The following is a 19100-nucleotide window of genomic DNA, read 5'->3' as shown; positions in this document are numbered from 1 at the left end:
ACATCACTATCTGAAAACTATTATTCTTACTGTCATTCATTCCCTGCAAACCTTTTGAGAGGTTCTCTTTCAAACTTAATTTTAAAACATATTTTTTTAAATATAACAATACATCTTAGGTGTGCTTGTGGCCCACTATAAGAAGTTGTGGATATAAAAATTAACTGCTCCATCTCTTTCCCTAAAGTCTTAGACTGAGAAGATGGAAATAAAATGTGGATCAGTGAGAAACAATGTTTTCCTTTGCAACCATAGCAGAACATTCTCCTCCAAAGGATTACTCCTGCTCAGCCAACCAGCCAATAGAGTACATAGCACTGCTACCTGATTCAGATTCATCATCTTCATCTTCCTCACTGTCTCTTGTGTAATAGGGCAGCTTATCATCTGAGTCTTGAGTCACAGTTCCTGATACAAATAAAAAAAATTACATACACACTTCAGAGGATTATGGTAGGATGGTTCAGAGAAAATCCTGAGGCTTTATCCTTGTAGATAAATTACTCGGAGTTCCTGTCTTAGGAAGAGGCTGATCATGTGCTGTGATTTAGTTTTCATATATTGTCAAATGGCTTATGTATTTAAATTTGTGTCCTCAGTTTTGTGCGACACGAATGTGGTAGAAACATGAAGTGAGGTTGCTGGGAAATATTAGGTCATTGGGGAAATACCCTCACCAGGATGTTCAACCTTGATCTTTCCTTGACCTCTTTGCTTCTTGGAAGATATGAGGTGAGAAATTTGTTCCCCTATATGTCCCACAGCTATGAAGTCATGTGGCCATGTACTGACATTGCTGAAGCTGTGAAGCAAGATTAAATTTTTGTCTTTATAATTTGATTACCTCATGCATTATACTATAGTAATGGCAGGATAGTTAATGTACCATGCAAGGTTAGCAGTAGACCTGTGCTTGTTGAAGATATGCACACTGATGACAAATTCATCAACAGGTAGGAGGGTGCATAACACACCTGCTTTGTCCAGCAGATCTATCTTCCCTGCCTTCACAAGGTACTCTATCTCTTCATACAAGGCCTCTTCAACAATATCTTCAGTGGTTAAGGCTAGAAAAAACAACATGAGTTTACAGGCATATGTCTTACCACAGACAATCATGCTGTTTTCCAGTCATTCACTTGGGGAAATGCCTCTGGATAGCCAGTATCCATTCCTTAACTTTGTGATCTAATGGGACATAAGTAGATCTTATGACCTTAACTGAGTTCTACACAATTTTTCTGACATTATTCAGTCACAGTATCATTTTTGAGAGCTTCCTCATTAAATCCAAATCCAGTTATCCAAGTCTTTCAATCTTGAAATCTATAATTCAAAAGATAGTTTCCCAGAAACCAACAGTAGAAGTTAGTCATACCTACTTTTTAAAGATCATAACTAGTTCAGTCTTTCCCTACATAGTTTCAAGATGAGCTTCACATTTAAACTCCACCTTGATGTCCTGCTCTCCATCTTCCCAGATGAGTTCCCAAGATAATAAGGATCAGCAAAAGAAGAGTTGCCAGAATGATGCAGAGGATCTTATATAAGGAGAAGTTTCCAGGGACAAGGGCTGGAACTGAACTGGTGCCTGAGGGAAAAAATGACTTTAAAGAAAGGGAAAAATGCAAAAGAAAGAATTATCTCAGGCTCTTTCAGTCCCCAGAGCAGTGGATCATCCTGCAGCCACATATCCCAAATCCCACACTAACTTGTGACAATTATTGTTTCAATCTGATTCCAAAGGATTTCCTTAGAGCAATGCTGGTGAACCATAAGAGCCCTTTGCTTCTACAAATTAACAAATGCTTTTGCTACTTCTTACACTTGTTCAGCAACTCTACAGCAATTTTGTAAGAAGTACACTAGATTCCATACTTCAGATCACTGAATAACTGTTCATCTCCTCTATTATATGGTGCGGAGCAGAAGAATCACTTACTTAAAGGAGTGGAGAGAATGGTCATTTTTTCACCTGAAGACAAGAGAAGAAAATTGGAGTCAATGAAATTTGCTGATGACAACAACCAGGTCAAAACTACTATCACTGCACGTGATTCTCTCCAACACGTGAGGAGCTCAATGTGAAGCCTCTCTAGACCCAAAGAACTGAGCAGGGAACAGTGCAGAAAAGGCTCTTGGACACACACACACACACACACACACACACACACACACACCTTCTGCACCCACAGACCATGCCCCTGACTGTACTACTCACCTGAACACATCACACCCGCATCTTCCTCATGCTTGCAGTCGCTGTGTCCCCAGGGTGCCCTGGCACAGGCCCATAAGGAGGACTCCCGTCCCTTGCACTGCACTTCATCCAGCCAGATGTTTCCATTTCCTGGGCCAAATGCAGCCTTTCCCCGGGCATCCAGGGCAGGGCCACAGCCCAGCTGCTGACACACCACCTCGGCCTCTGCCAGGCCCCAGGAGTCATCACACACTGTGCCCCAGGAGTCTTTGTGCCACACTTCCACTCTCCCTGAGCATTTATTGTCTCCGCCCCTGAGCCACAGCTTTTCTCTCTCTGCAAACACAGCAAGACCTGCTCTTACAGGGTTTCTTGTAGGAAGAAGATCCTGGGAATTATGAAGAAGAAAGTGTGACTGAGGTACCTGTGCAGAGTTCAGAGTCTGGACAGCTCTTGGGTCTTTGCCCTGCAGAAAGAGTGTAGAAGCTGGGGTTAGTGTTGACTGGATAGGTCCCAAGGCTCAAGAGCTCAGGCTAGATGATGAGAGGAGGCCACATAACATGACCAATATCACCTCCATATTGGATATTGTTCTATATGCTTTGATTTGTCATTAGCAGACCTGGGTGATTTCCACTGAAAATGCAGAGAGTTAGGCTCAGCATACACCCAAGTTTCAATTCTGGTGGTGACATTTCTTTGTTGTTGTTACTGCAAGTTTACAGTATATAATGATTACATTTATTGTGAGGAGTTGGTATATGTTCATAAAAACGTTAATTTTCTGTTGTTAAAAACCTGGAATCTGTAGTAGTGTGATCAAACAACTCCCAGAACATTGACAAATGCTTTTGTTTTTGTTCAACAATCAAAACATATGTAACAAATTTCTCACTGCATTGTTTTGCATTTAAATTTGTTAAAATTCCTTGAAATGTGTCACATACTGTTATTAGGACATGAGATTTCTCCTTTTAGAGAACCTTTTCTTTCCACTGGGTGATACTTAGCATCAGTCTCCAAGTTTTTATCACTCTTTTTCCAATGCTGTGAGAAATGGCTTGATAATTTTCCATTGCATAAAATCTGCTGAAAATAATTCTGTTAAGTTCTTGCCTATAAGTGGGATGAGGGAAATGTAAATTAACGTTGATGACTTGCAGTATTAAGTATTATCATATAATGAAAAAATCATTTGCATTTGTTATTCCATTTGATTTTAATGTAAAATTATGAACTAGGAATAACAGAATAATTTCTATTCTGTAACAAGGAAGTAGTGGGAGTCAAGAAATGATAGGTAAGTAGGTAATAGCTAAGTTTTATGATACAGAGATTTGCTCAAAATTAAAATGTATATTCATCAAGTTGAAATAACACCTGAGATGACACAAACATAAAATAGAACAGAAAACTGTCACACATAAATATATATGTGAATGCAAAACAGTATAAAGAAATTAGTCACATACGGAATACTTGTGCTAAAATACCATAATTTGTATATATTTCCAAATAATCCTATCAAGTCTCCTAGACATCTCTGTTCCCAGTGATAAGGACCTCTGTTGGTGCTTGTTCACTCTCAGGTCTGCTAACTTCACTACCTCTCAAGGAATTGTTTCTTGTTATAAGAAATATATGACCAACCTATGGCCTTATAGCTGAATATCCCTTCAGTCTCCGTGTTTCAAAGCGAAAAGGAGAAGAGAAGATGGCAAGAAAGAGAGAAAGTAGCTGACTTCGAAATAGTTATCATCATATCCTTTCCAGTTGCACCTGGATGCCACCGATAGCAAAACATTAAAAAAGCCCTCATGATGGATGAGAGAAAAGGAGACAGAAACAAAGACAGACAGAAAGATGGGCAGGGAAAGGGACAGAATTAAGAGGAAAACAATGCTGAAAGAAGTTGAATCATGTTTAAATGCCAAAGAAGGATGGAAAAAAAAGAATAAACTATAATACTATTCAATTCTGAAAATTTGATGCATTAGTAGGTTGGAACTGTCAGCCAGTAAGATCTCTTGTACTTATTTTAGACTTCAAATATCTTAGAATGAAATGTGCAGGCTGTCGCAACGCAAAGTATTTGATCTTAATGGACAAATTGTCAAAAAATCAAATATTTTATGTCATGAAATGAGAAACCAATTGAAAATTACCAGTGCTAGAAAGCAGTATAACGATTTCTATTCCAATATATACATTTTGTGATCTAATAATATCATTATTGGCAACAAGGTAAATTAACAGCATGAATGGCACATGTTCACGTGTATTTATTAAAATATTGTTTGTAGCAAGAAAAATTGAAAAATAATGGAAATAAATAAAACTAAATGTAAAATATAGTATTTATATATTATGAATGCAATCATATGCAGTTGATTTTCCAATGATGCACATCTATCTGAAGGACTATAAATATTTGCTTATTGACAAGAGCCAATTCAGAAATATATATGATATAAACACAATATTATAAAAATAAATAAAAAGGCAACATACAGCTGTTCCTTTCATGGGTAGACAGTGGTACTTTGCTTTGCGAACCGTTTGATTTGCAAATAATTTTATTTGCAAACTGAAATGTATAGTAAATTTTTGTTTTTGTTTACAAACTCTGCATTGAATGACAAACATGTCCTTGGCCATCTTTCACACACACACACACACACACACACACACACACACACACACAATGTGGCCATTTTTTTCCAAGTTCATAGAAAAAACTAAGTTCATGAGCTAAGTGCCAATGTATAGGTTGGAACATTTTTGTACAAAAATGGAGGATCTAGTAAATGATCCTTATCATTTAATGAATACTATCTATGTCACAGGAATGTGTGACTGGGTGGTGTTAATGTGATATGACTGGTCTGTTTTCATTTTTATGTTTTCCTTGTATACAAAAATAATGTTTCTCTAATTTCAGTGAAATAAAAAGTAAATATGTATGTACTAAGCATAAAACAAATTACTGAGAAGAACACAATGTTTTTGGTATCAAACATGTGCAAATGTAGCAAGCACAAGTGTGGTTGGTGAGGGCAGAGAGAAAAGGGCAGACTGTAAGGGAATGTAAGCTGGCATCTAAAATGTCCTGTGTACCTCCAGTGCTATTTTCCAGACAGTAGCAAACATTAATTGAGACCTCATTTTGGGTGAGGCCTATTTATGTTATTTATGCTCAGACCTTCTGAGTATACCGGTCTTGTGAATTCCACTCATCAATGAGACTACAGTCCCCTGGAGCAATTCAGATTCTCCTCCCTCATTGATGTAAAGACCTATGCAGTCTCAAAACAACAAGCTGGCTACACATCTCTTCACGGTTCTGCTAATTTGGCTAATTACAGAATCCTGTAACATATTTCCTAGCTATTTTTGTTCCCAAAATATACAGGGATATGCACCAATGTCACTTGTAAATGTAGGTCAAACTCTCATACATCAATACAACAACTTGTAATAGAACAGAATATATTTCTAGCATTAAATAAAGAAGATATTATAAAAGAAAAAGAGCACTGAAAAGGTGACCAATGAATTCTGCTGAAACAAACAAGAGGTCTTACATGCTAACAATACGTGATGAAGTGCCAGTGAGTTAGGAGATATATTCTGAGAAAGGAAATACAATTACAGTCCTAGCCCAGGCATGTTGAGTGTGTGGGAGAGCTTCCAGCTACCCTGCTCAGGTGGGACCTACTCATCCCAGCCCAGGAGCAGTGTGGATGAAAACATATTCCACTCCATTGGGACTCCACCCACCATTCTGAAGCACCTCCCCCACCCCACCTTCCGAGTAGGAATTTCTGCCTCTTTCCAGGAACCCCGAGACTCAGTCCTAGCCCAGTCCCAGTAAGTGTGTGGGAGGGTTTCCAGCTACATTGTGCTGGCAGGACCTACTGGTTCCAGCCCAGGCGCAGCATAGGTGAGAACCTCTTTCACCCTCTTGGGATGATTCTTTTCACTCCATAGTACCTCCCTACAAATAGCCCACAAAGTAGGAATTTCTATCATGTTCTCGGAACCCCCACATCCAGTCCTAGTCCAGGTCTAGTGAGTGTTTGGGAGAGCTGACTCTCACCCCTACTCCACCTTGTCCCCTCCAGACTCAGCTCAGGGGCCTGGCATACAGGCCTGTGGTGAAACCCTTCAGCTGCAATCCCTGCAGAGAGTGTATGGGACAGAAACACCCAGCTAGTCCAGGAGCAGAACACCTTGTCGGAGGGGCACAACAAGTTAATCCCCAAGCACAACAACAGGAAGGAACTAAACACAGCAGTGAGAACCAAGCCAGGAACATCTGGATAAATCCAAACATTGTAGATCTACAACTGAACTTCAGTAGGTGCTAAGGCTATAAATGCAACAAAGATCTACAACAAAGTTCAGAAGGGAGTGCTACACAAAATGACAATGAGAAGAAGGAAAATGCAATCTCAGACCCCAAGCCCACCGATAAAAAGTGCAGAAGCCACTAACACAGAACAAATTGGGGATCACACAGCTGAAAGCAATGAATCAACAGCTTCTGAAATAAAGAAAGAGATGCAGAAAGTTATAGAGGAACTCAGATTGGAAATGAAAAAAGAAATAACTGAGTTAATAAAATCTGCAGTAGAGAATCAAATGCAGAAACATATGGAGGAAAACCAATGGTCACCCAGATCAAGTGCAGAGGACACTAGCTCAGCAAAATGTATGAATAAATAGTGTCCATAGTAAAAAAGCAACAGGAGAAAGTCATAGAGGAATTCAAAATGGAATTCTTGTCTACTACCTCAGCTCAAATGTACGAATTAATACCATCGATAGTAAAAAAGCAACAGCAGAAAGTTATAGAGGAACTCAAAGCAGAATTATTTTCTGAAATAAAAATGAATTCTCAGAACTCATACCATCTGAAGTAAAGAATCAAATACAGAAACATAAGGAGGAAACCCAATCTGAAAAAAAAACACTGCAGTAAAAGAATTTATAACTGCTGCTAAAGAAGACATTGATAAAAAAAAATAGAGAACATTACAAAAATGACGGATTCTATGAATGAGCAATACAGGAAAGAAATAGATCACATGAAGCAGAGTCAAAAAGATATAGAGGAAATTAAAATCTCAATCACAAGCTTACAAAACTGTTTAAGTGAAAGTGAAGAAAGAGTTTCAGATCTTGAAGGCGCTGGTGCACCTAGTGAAAAGATAAAGAATCTCTTAAAAACAACTAGGATGCAGGAAAAAATAATCTATCACCTGAAAAATGATGCAAAGATGAAAAATTTGAGACTAATAGGCATCAATGAGAAAAAAGGAGTCAATACAAATGACATTAAAAAAATATGGGCAGATGCAATAGCAGAAAACTTCTCAAATATGATGAAACAATCTTATATTCAGGTAAATGAAGCATACAAAATGCAAAGTAACCTCAACCCAATTAAAACCACACCGAGACATATAATAGTAAAGATCCCAGAAATTCAGCACAAGAATAGTATACTGAGAGCTGCTAGAGAAAAGAATTAAATCACATTCAAAGAAAACCGATCAGAATTACAGCCTACTTCTCTTCACAAACCATGAAGGGAAGAAGAGCTGGGACCAGAGTACTTCATGTCCTCTATGAAAAAAATTCCAGCCTAGGCTACTATACCATCATAAACTCTTTTTCAAATTTGATGGAGAAGAGAAATAGTTTCATGAAAAAGAACAGCTAAAAAATTTCGTGATGACAAAGGCAACCCTACACAGGCTACTGAAAGATGTTCTAGAGAGGAACCAAAATGATCAGAACCCCACGAATGAGATCAGAAGCAACCAACTAAATAGGGCAAGCAATTAAACACAGGAGAAAAAGGAGTAAACGACACACATAAATAACATGGCAACCATAAGTCAATACATCCCAATTCTAACCATCAATGTAAATGGACTCAATTCACCAATTAAGAGAAATAGACTGACACAGTGGATTAGGAAATAAAATACAACAATATGCTGTACACAAGAAACATATTTAACTAATAAAGACATTCATAGACTGAAAGTCAAAGGATAGAACACAATACTACCTGTCCCAGAATCTCAGAAAAAAGCAGGGGTAGCAATCTTATTCTCAGACAGTCTCAACTTCAAACCAACAATGATAAAGTGAAATAAAAAAGACCACTATATACTGGTTAAGGGAAATATTCGAGAAGAAGTGGTAACAATCATAAATATGTATGCACCAAACACAGAAGCACCCAATAATATAAAGCAAATCTTAATGGACATGAATAAACTAATATCCAATACCACAATCTTAACAGGAGGCATTAAAACCCCCTTATCCACACAAGATAGATCAAACAGACAAGAACTTAGCACTAGAAATAACAGAACTGAACCAGAGCTTGAAAGAAAAGAATGTGGTAGACATATATAAAGTTTTCCATTCAAATACCACTGAATAAAACTTTTACTCAGCTGTACAAGGTCATTTTCTAAAATAGACCACATATTGATCCATAGGTAATGCTTAAGTATATGCAAGAAAACAGAAATTATCCCATGCACATTATCTGACCAAAGTGCAATGGAACTAGAAATAAATGACAAAAGAAACCAGAAAAAACCCTTAAATACATGGAAATTAAATGACACCCTACTCAGCAAACAATGGGTCACAGATGAAATTAAACATGAAATTCAACAATATCTACAATTCAATGAAAATTGAATCACAACTTATCATAAATTATGGGATATGATTAAAGCACTTCTGGCTCTCTACATGCCGAAAACTCAAACTTGACCCGGGTCTATCACTGTGCACTAAACTAAAGTCAAAATGGATTCAAGTTCTAAACCTTAAAGCAGAGACACTAAATCTCCTGGAAGAGAAAGAAGGAGGAACTCTCGAAGACATAGGGGTAGGCAAAGACGTCATGAACAGAAATCAAATTGAATGGGAAACAGTTGAAAAAATTAACAACTGGGACCTGCTCTTACTGAGAAGATTTTTCTCGTCAAAATAAATTACCAGCAGAGTTTAAAGGCAACCCACAAATTTGGAAAAAATCATGACAGATAATTACTCAGACAAACGTCTGCTCTCTAGAATTTATAAAGATTTAAAAAATAATATGGCCCCAAAATTTAAAGACCCAATGCAGAAATAGGCATCTGAGATGAACACACACTTCTCAGAGGAAGAAATTAAAGAAGCAAATAAATATATGAAAAATTGCTCCACATCAATGGCCATTCACGAAATGCAAATTTAAAAAAACTTTGAGATAATATCTCACCCCAGAAAGAATGGCTATCATAAACAAATCAACCAACAACAAATGTTGGAGAGGCTGTGGGGAAAAAGGAACCCTTCTCCAGTGCTCGTGGGAATGTAAACTGGTGCAACAGTTATGGAAATCACTATGGAAATTGCTTAGAAAATTTGGACAGGAAATCCCATTTAAACCAGCTATTCCTATACTGGAAATTTTCCCAGAGGATCTGCAAACATCATATCGTAGAGATATATGTGTGCCTATGTTTATAGCAGCACAGTGTGTGATAGTCAAATCTTGGAAACAACCAAGATGCCCATCACCTGAGGAATGGTTGAAAAAGATGTGGTATTTTTGCACAATGGTGTATTACTCAGCGATAAATAATGTTAAACTCATAGCCTTTTTATTGAAGTGGTTGCCACTTGAACATATACTCATAAGTGAAACAAACCAGACACACATGCATAAATATTTTATAGTTTCCCTAGCATAAGAACTCAAAAGAAGAAATACAAATAGAAATGTATAGTACAAGTAAAAGGAAAGCAGGATCTTGAGGACTAAGTAATCAAGAGAAGGAAAGGAGAAAAGCTAAGAATCATGACAACATCAAGCCATATAGTTATACGTAGAAGATGGGCAAGGCAATGATCCTGAGTATATCCAGATTTTTGAATCTAGCAGCTAATTGGAAAGATTCTCACTCTGACTAACTATATATTTTGACACCTGTGAACTAAGCAACTGCAATGAAGATGGTCATCTGTAATAATACTTTCATGCTTGGAGTGCCTGTCATTCTCGTCTTTTGAATATGGGCTGCTTGTCATAATATGCCAGTTGCTGTTGTTCTGTCTCTCAGGTAGATGATTGTTCAAAAAGAAGGGGGTGGTGAATGAAGTTAAGAGATTGGAAAAGGAATATTGTGGGACTGTCCTGCTTCAAGATTGTATATGGTTATATTTTTTGATTTATGTGTAAACACAAGAAGTTTATAATTCTTAATGCCTATTTTTAAAAATATATTCTAATTTTTAAATGTCTTTTCATCATATTCTATAGGGACTTACATTTCTACATATCAGTACTTGCTGAAAAATACCTATTCCATGTTATTCGTAAGATGTTTGATATTTGGACAGATAGTGGGTTTAAGCTTAACAGCCTAGGTTGTATGATAATAACAATGAGCTTGTCTGCTGGATGGTTAACAACTGAAGTTTGCAGACCAAAATTAGAGAAAACAGAGAGATGTAAGGTAAGCCAAAATTTTGGCCCTAGCCTCCCAATGTCACTTAAGACTCAGGACATGAAACTTTACTGTAACATCATGTAACTCGGTAGTGTCCCAAATTTTCTGATCAAGGAGATTATGGGGACAAAGAGGAAAGTGATAAATGATGTAGAGTGTGCCTAAGGAGAGTCACATGGAAAGAAAACATTCTCTCAGGCTTTCAGAGAAAGCACATTGGCCACGCAATTGCTGTGACTCATCCACATGGCTAACACTGACAAAGGTTCTATAATCTGAGGTATAGGATCTGAGGATAAATCCTGAGGGGTTTTCACTGACCTTCTCTGACCCAAAAGCTATAACTCTTGTTGCATGGGTCCTGCTTTACCTTGGTCTTAACCAAGCTGCAGAAAAGTATAAAAATGAAATATAGGAAGTAAGGCCATGCTGTTATGTTGAGCTGTAGGGGACTCAGGTGAACAATTTCTGACATTGTCAGTGAAGCAGAAGACGCAGTACTATTTTGGAACTCTGAACTCAGAATATTTTGCTGAGTTTATACACCTATAATATTTAAATGATGGAATTTAACGAAAAATGGGATACAGATGAATGTCCATTTTTTTATCTGTGTATTCAAAGTGGTTAGGATACATATATAATTTCATTCTCTTAATGAATAGAGGGATTTGTTCTAATGGTGTTTTTAAATAGGATATCAAGTCCTCATCTTGTACAGCAGTTAACCACTGGGAAGAATGTATGCAATGTGTTAATTACTGAAACTGTACTACGAATTTGGTTTGAACCTGTCTCATTTGTATTTGTTTCTCAATAAAATTATAGAAAAAAAGGAAACACAATTAACTTGGAAATTGGAGGGAGACAGAAAAAAAAGAGTCAAGAAGGACTGAGCCTAAGTACTGCGGAAGAAAAATGGCATTAGCTTAAATGGGACTATAGCTTAAAGGAAGTTAGAAGCAGAGGTTGTATGTGTGGAATTAAGCATTGTATATTGAAGAGTAAATTTTACATGCCCATTAGATACTTAAGTGAAGATAGAAATTTGCAGTGAAGTGCATAAGTTTGGAATCCAGGACAGAGTTGGGCTTTGGAGGTTTGTATCTAAGAGGTTTCACTGTGATGGTAATCATTAAGCCTGTGCATCTCAGCAAGATCTTATAAGAAAAGAGTGTTGCTATGGAACAGCAGAGTATGAGGCTCATACCAGAGAATGTCTAAATTTAAAACTTGAGCAAACAAGTAGAAGTTCATTAAGAACATATGAGAACAGTATTCAATAAGGTAGAGTAACATTAAACAGAGATTAAAAAAAATTCAAGTAGTTGATTGCTGATGGAAGGCAATGGGCAGAAGACGCAAATTTTTAAATTTGTCAGAAGAGAAAGTTTGCAGTTGAAAATTTTATTCTCCCAATAAGTTTGAATCAAAAGCACCGTTTATGAGTGGATGCTTTGTTTAAAAGAACTGGGTTTACAAAGCAGAGAATCTAATGTAAACTATCACGCTTCTTTCAAGTGTGCAAGTCAGAGAATCATGCTAGAAATTGGAGACAGTGTGGAATGAACAAGTCTGAACCCATGAATAAAAAATTATTGCAATCAACTTAGACATTATTCAAAAATAATTATGCAACAGTTAGGCATTATTTACTAGTCCTTTCACATCTACTACAGGCAAGGAAATGCTAGGTAGATGATTTTAATTCTTTCTATATTTCACTAGACAAGACAAGGGAAGTGATTTGTATTTATTCTCCATTAGGAATAGGATTCTAAGTGTCTAACTATCTTCTCTAATAAGATTTAGAGCATTATGTACAAACCTGAAAAAATGTGAACAACAGAATATTGGTCAGGACAAAGATAAGGTAAAGATTAAGAAGTTGTGTTATAAGTAGAATAAGAAATAAAGTACAGAGCAAGATCTCAAAAGCGCCCCATCTACTGTTGGTCAATTATGTAGACATAGATTGAGATGGAATAGAAGATAGGTAATTAAGAAATGACAAATTCAATGTATTCAAAAGCCAAGATGTTGACTCATTTGTATGTAATTGATTGAGGTCTCATGTTTTCAGAGAACAGATTCAGCAGAACATGGCATTATGGGAATATTTCATGTATAAAAAAATTGTAATATGAAAGGCTTGAAATTCAGGCAAGGCACCATAGAATATGTTGTGTGAGGGGGACTATTAGCTTAGAATATTAAAATGAGATGAAGTTGCAACCCAGAAGTTTGGTACTCCTAAGATAAACTCAATATGAAAATGTGGGGAAACCAGTTCCCCAACTTTTCTACCCTTTCTGGTTATGAAGTGGAAAACATCATAAACAAATAAACGTCTCTGCACCAGTAATGTTATTGTTATTGGGTCTTTGTTTAAAAGATTCTACCCTGTGTGGCCACCCTTTTAGATAACCTTATGTGACTCTGGCCTGTTCCTTCTGCTCTGGCTTTGAAGGATTTCTTTTAGTATATTAGAGACATAATGTCCTCTCATCAGTATTTACACTGACCAAGTGATCTCTACTTTCTTCCCTGAATGAAACCTTCAGTGTTCAACCTAAGCATGAATTTTCATTCCATTATCCATTGCCATGCGTGCATGTATAGCAGTTTCCATTCTTAACTTTCAAATTTTGGCCTAGTATACATTGTCTGCACTTCAGAGTAAACACCGTAAAAGTGACTATATTTCATTCTGTGGTCTAGCCTGAAATTAACTTATTTTTACAAGGTTCTGAATTTCATTCTTCAAAATATTTATCTCAGGAGGTGTTTCAATTCTGCAGATGTATTTTAAAATAAATAAACACAACTTTAAAATATGGATCAAAGTAAAAAACAAAAACAAATAAGAAGAAAAAAATTGCAGATTCACTGCATCTTTTATTTTTTTGTTTTTTGTTTTTTGATCACTGCATCTTTTAAAACGCCAACAGAAATCAGCAGTACAATTATCCAAATTATCCTGCCTATTTGTAATATATTTTTTTCACTACTTTCTTTTTTGTTTTCTCAGTTTTTTTATTTTGTTTTGTTTTTTATTAACTAATTTTGCAAAATTTATATCTGGTAACCTAAACAAGTAATTTGAAGATAGTGTCATTCAATACAGCAATCATTGTTTAATTATTACTTTGATTCGTGAAATTTTGTATCAGTTCTAGTGCTTTTTAAGTATTTCGTATTCATTTTAAGAAAAGTAAATTTAATTTTTAAAAGGATGGATCAAGTAGACTTACACTGCCCAATCTGATCATAATGTAATATAAGGTTTTGAACTTGTATTTAATTTTTTCTAGCCTTAGCTTACTCATTTGAATTAAATAAACACCATTACTGGATGGCAGTGTATTGCAAGGATAAAAAGCCAACAGAATGATAGCAGATTTAAAGTGATTTATGTAACTGAAGTGTGACTTTTCACCCTCTGGACTGACAGAAGGATAGAGATGGACACAAGGAAGTAGTAGATCACCTGCACATGTCATATAAGCTTCGTCCTTTGGAAGGCAAGATCTGAAGTTCCAAGGGTCAGAAGGACACTGCCAGAGAGAAACATCAGTCTTCTGACACTGTATTCCATCCACCCAGTGAGGTCTAGAACCTTCCCTGGCAGGTACAGAAGTATTGAGTGTTCCACTGTCCCCACAACCAAGTTGTCTGCAGATCACTGACAAGGTCATGTCTTCCATGGGGCTGCGGCAGACACTGCCCCAGGTCCCATTGTAGAAAACCTCCAACCACCCAGCACACTGCTGGTCCTCACTCACCACTCTGAGGGCCAGGAACTCTGAAACAAGAAGGAAGGGAGCAGGACACAGTGAGAAGCCAACACTTAGTGCTCTGTTTTTTCTTTAAACTAAGTGGTGAATGTTCATTGGTATTCTATTGAAAAAGCTTCCACTATGTGGGAAGACTGAAGCTTCCATCTTTGATACTTGATTTGTAAACTTGAACCAATCTTTCGTTTTCTGCCACAGTGATGGCATAGACACAAGTATGTATCTGAACTAGGTGTCTGAAGAGAAGAAACCTGAGTCATATTTACTGAATGAACATCTCATAGACCCTGTAAAAATGGATGCAGATGGCCACTGAGGAAGTTAGAATGGTAGAGCTCTGAATGTGCCCACATTCTGATCCTTGTGCCTATCAATATTTTGCCTCATATGACAAAGAGGCATTTAAATCAGGGTTAAAATAAAGATCTTTTCATAAGATTATGTTGCGTTTCCGAGAATTAGCCAGGTGTACCCCAAGAACTGCATTCTAAAAGTAGGTCACCTTTCCGGACTGGTCAGAAGATGTGATCATGGATATGTTTCCCCATTTTCAATGTATTTTATTAGAAGAATGAGAGAAGCAGGAACCAGAAAAAGAGTTTGTTCTAGAGTCTGGAAAAGAGAGGAAACCATCTTTCCTAGAGTCTCAAGAAATGTAGTCCTACAGACATCTTGCTATTAATCCCACCTAATACAAGACTGTATCTACAGGACTATCAGATAATTGGTTCTGTTGTTTGAAGCCACTGATATGTGTTATTATAGTAAGAACAGGAAAAAAGAATGTTCCACTCCAAGATTTGAACCCATGGGTAATGGAATGATGAGTCTTCTGTTAAATGGACACTGTAGAAATGGCAGTGTTGAGAGATGCTGAGACAGCTGAAAAGGAAAGAATGACCTTCAGTTGATGCAGGAGGAAGTGAGAGCATGTCACCTTCTCCTTTCCTAGAAAAACAAGCTGTGGGAATGATCCTCTTCTCTTTTAGACCCTTAGTCAACTCTTCTAACCTAACTCTAGGACTCAGATACCATCCTGGAGATCTTCTCTCTCCATTCAAGCCTGGGCTGTGTGAGCACAGACCTGAACAGATGATCCCTGCATCCTCTTTGTGCCAGCAGTCATGCTGCCCCCAGCTCTGGGAAGAGCACTTCCACACATGAGTCTCCTCTCCTGTGCAGTTCAACTCATCCAGCCAGATGTCCCCTGATCCCTGTCCAAAGTGAGAAGACACCGTGGCATTGAGGGCCACTCCACAGCCCAGCTGTCTGCACACCACGTGGGCATCTCTCAGGTCCCAGTTGTCATCGCAGATGGTGCCCCAGGAGCCCTGATGCAGGACTTCCACTCTCCCTGAACAGTGACTGTCCCCATCCATGAGGCGCAGCTGTCTGATATCTGAGGAGAAACAGAGTCAGCTCAATGGTGATAACATTGGAAGGAGCAGTTTGTGTCCTGGGGATATCCTCACCTGATGATTTGGCATCCATGCCCTCTGAGGCTGCAGGGCTTGCTGGGTCAGACTGGGAGTCATTGCTTTGGGGCAGCAGCTGGGTCTGACTCCCTGCAGAGAGAGTGGGAGGGACAGGAAACTGAGTTGCATTAATGATGGTATAGTTCTGGCATGTTGAATGGCATCTGTGATACAGAAGAAATAATTACCTGCCTTCAGAGCTCATTTTCTACATGAAAATTTCTTTGTCTATGCCTAGCTTTTCTCTTTTAAGGTTGAATGGTCGTATCACCCACCTGTTTTTACTATTCACTCAGAAATGTTTTATTATTTGCAGAAGTAAGGCAGAAAATGTGCAACATGCTAACATTGGGAAATGTGGACAAATATTCAAAAATGATTTTAAATTATTCCCATATTTTGTATATCTCAAATTAATTACCAAAAAAATCCATGAAAAAATTTAAAAGATGATATTTTGTTTTGGCCAGCTCAGCTCACCCTGGAGGCAGGGCTGGCATGGCATGTAATGCCAGGGATAAAACCATGGTCCCTGCATGCTTTCCTAAGCTTACCTAAGCAGCAGAATAAGCGCTTATCTGGCAAGTGCAAAGTTCTGAGTCCAATCCCCAGTGCGATTAATTAATTAATTAATTAATTTCTCATTGTAATTAGTATTAACTTTACTACTGTAACTAGGATACCATATCTGGCTTAAACACATGTTCTCTCACAGGTAGTAATATGAGGAAGTTCTAGAGTAGTAGCCTCACAAAAGCCTAATAGTGAAGACAAAAGACAGTCCCAAACAGAAACTAACATTCCACTCTCAATCAATAGAGAAAGCAAGAGCCAGACAGAGAGTTCAGCAGATTAAAGTACCTGCTTAGACAAACACAGGGACCTGGGTTCCATCCCCAGCATGCAGTGCCAGCCCCACCCACAGGGTGCACTGAGACTGAAAATGAGACTGGGCATGGTGGCACATGCCTGTAATCCCAGTGCTTGAGAGGCTGAAAACAGAAGGATCACTACAAGTCCAATCTGTGTATTTAGAGCCTGTGCACTCTGTACTAAATATGTAAAAAATATAAAAAATAGAAAAGGCAAGATCTTAGGACGGACACAAACCAAGAATCCCTGACACTTGACACAAAAGAGAGATTACTGAAGAACAGATTCTACAGAGAGGTTCTGATTGCAGTGACTGAGCTACCTACTATAAAATTTCACAAAAAAGCACAGAAATAAAAATAAAATGTTCTTTATGAAGTAGAAAATGACAAGGTTAAGAAACAAAATGCAATCTGATGCCCCCAGCCCACCCAGAACAAATACAGTAGATATCAGTGTAGAGGTAATTGAAAGTCAGACACCTGAAATCTGTGAAATCATTGTAACTGAAGTAAAGAAACAACTCTCCCCAGGTATATAGCAGAAATCAGATCAGAGGTAATCTCTCAGGTAAAAGATAAATGATAATTATCATGAAAGAATTATTGAATGTATCTAAAGAAAACACTGATAAAAAAATAGAGATGAACAGAAAAATGATGGAAAACATAAACAAGAAATATAGGAAATGGCCATCCAAATAGCTCAGTGGATTAAAGTGGTTGGAACCAGGTGCAGGGGCTGGGAGTCTGATCCCTGGGCCTGCTGTGCCAGCCCCAACCCAGGGTGCACTGAGACAACAATTGAGACTGGGTGTGGTGCACACCTGTAATCCCAGCACTTGGGAGGCTGTTAACCGGAGTATCACTGCAAGTTCAATCTACTAGTGGGACACAGAACACCCTGTAAACCCTTTCCTAAAATACAGGGGGAAAAAGAAATATAGGAAAGAAATAGAATGCATGAAATAAATTCAAGGAAGATATGGGGGTAGCATAAAAATGCCACTGAAAGCTGGCAAAACTGTTTAAATGAAACTAAAGACAGAATTTCAGACCATGAAGATATCATTGCAGCTAGTGACTAGGAAAGGAGAGAGCTCTTGAAAAGAATAAGGAATCATGAAATGATAATTCAACAGCTAAAAGATGAAAAGATTAAAGTTTAGTGAAAGTAAGAGTTAATGTTTAAATGCTTAATCAGTCTGGCATGCCTATGTCTGGTAACAATGTCTTTAAAAATATTTCTGTTAGTACTCCTTTATCTGGACTGAAAGAGGACTGTTCAGTGTACAGAGCTATCATTCACTACAGAACATTTCAACTTGAAATCAGTTCTCTGTACTGTACGATGCGACCTGTCACTCCAGGAGCATCCAGAAACTCAGTCACCTAGACTGCTCTCTTACCTTAGCAGACCACAGAGACTGTGTTCCCATGGGCACAGGGAGGAACACCCAGGGCAATTACAGGACAACTCCATAGGAAGGACTCGGACCCCGAGCAGTAAAATCGGACTTTCTGAACCTCACCACCACCATCCACAAAGTATGCTCCTCTTTTTGAGGTGGAGATAGCGACTCCACAGCTCAACTGGCGACATACAACATGGGCATTGACCATACTCCACTGGGAGGCACAGAGCATTCTCCATCCCATAGAGGTGTTCACCTCCACCTGACCCTCACAGTGGGAGGTGCTGTTCTTCCTGAGCCGGACTTCGCTGAACTCTGGAAGGAGAAAACAGGTTTCAGCAACATCTCTTTCTTCTTAGCTACAGGCCTTCCAGAGAGGCTAAACACTAGCTGTGAATCTCACCTGAACAAACAATTTCAACAGCTCCATTGTTCTGGCAGCTACCTCCAGGACAGGGTGCCCTAGGGCAGAACCAGAGCTCAGGCTCCTGTCCCTCACATTGAAACTCTTCAGCCCACACCTGTGGGATGATCTCTTTAAAAGGCACTTTCCGCATAACAGACACTGCTTTGCCACACTCCAGTTCTGCACAGATGACTTGGGCAGTGGCAAATGTGAAGTTCCCATCAGATAATGGAATCCAGTTTCCTCGAGGATTCACTTCCACTCATCCTGAGCAGGGTCTTCCTCCTCCAGCCAGGCACACAAATCCTGTGGGGAAAACAAGCAAATGAGTGTCGATTTGTAAATAGGATCTAACACATCAGAGACCATAATATGAAAGCTTTTCTTTGTTTTCCCCC

At 38.2% G+C, this 19100-nt stretch overlaps 1 protein-coding gene across 1 annotated transcript; it reads right to left on the bottom strand.

Moving 5' to 3' along the window:
• Positions 1 to 277: 277 nt before the first annotated feature.
• On the bottom strand, positions 278 to 18904 carry LOC101561812 (antigen WC1.1-like). Its single transcript, XM_023708578.1, has 11 exons — positions 18700 to 18904; positions 18291 to 18611; positions 16007 to 16099; positions 15619 to 15933; positions 14228 to 14542; positions 2625 to 2666; positions 2222 to 2536; positions 1943 to 1975; positions 1454 to 1591; positions 975 to 1067; positions 278 to 408 (listed from the first exon to the last, which is right to left on the bottom strand). The coding sequence occupies exons 3-11, from the start codon at positions 16023 to 16025 to the stop codon at positions 278 to 280; spliced, it is 1401 nt and encodes a 466-aa protein (XP_023564346.1). The 5' UTR covers positions 16026 to 16099; positions 18291 to 18611; positions 18700 to 18904.
• Between the last annotated feature and the right edge of the window lie 196 nt (positions 18905 to 19100).

The sequence above is a fragment of the Octodon degus genome, unplaced genomic scaffold, assembly GCF_000260255.1.
Source record: "Octodon degus isolate 3935 unplaced genomic scaffold, OctDeg1.0 scaffold00403, whole genome shotgun sequence".
In the NCBI taxonomy this organism is placed as follows: Eukaryota; Metazoa; Chordata; class Mammalia; order Rodentia; family Octodontidae; genus Octodon; species Octodon degus.
Note: the sequence above shows the minus strand (reverse complement) of the source record. Positions and strands in the feature narration are given on the sequence as shown.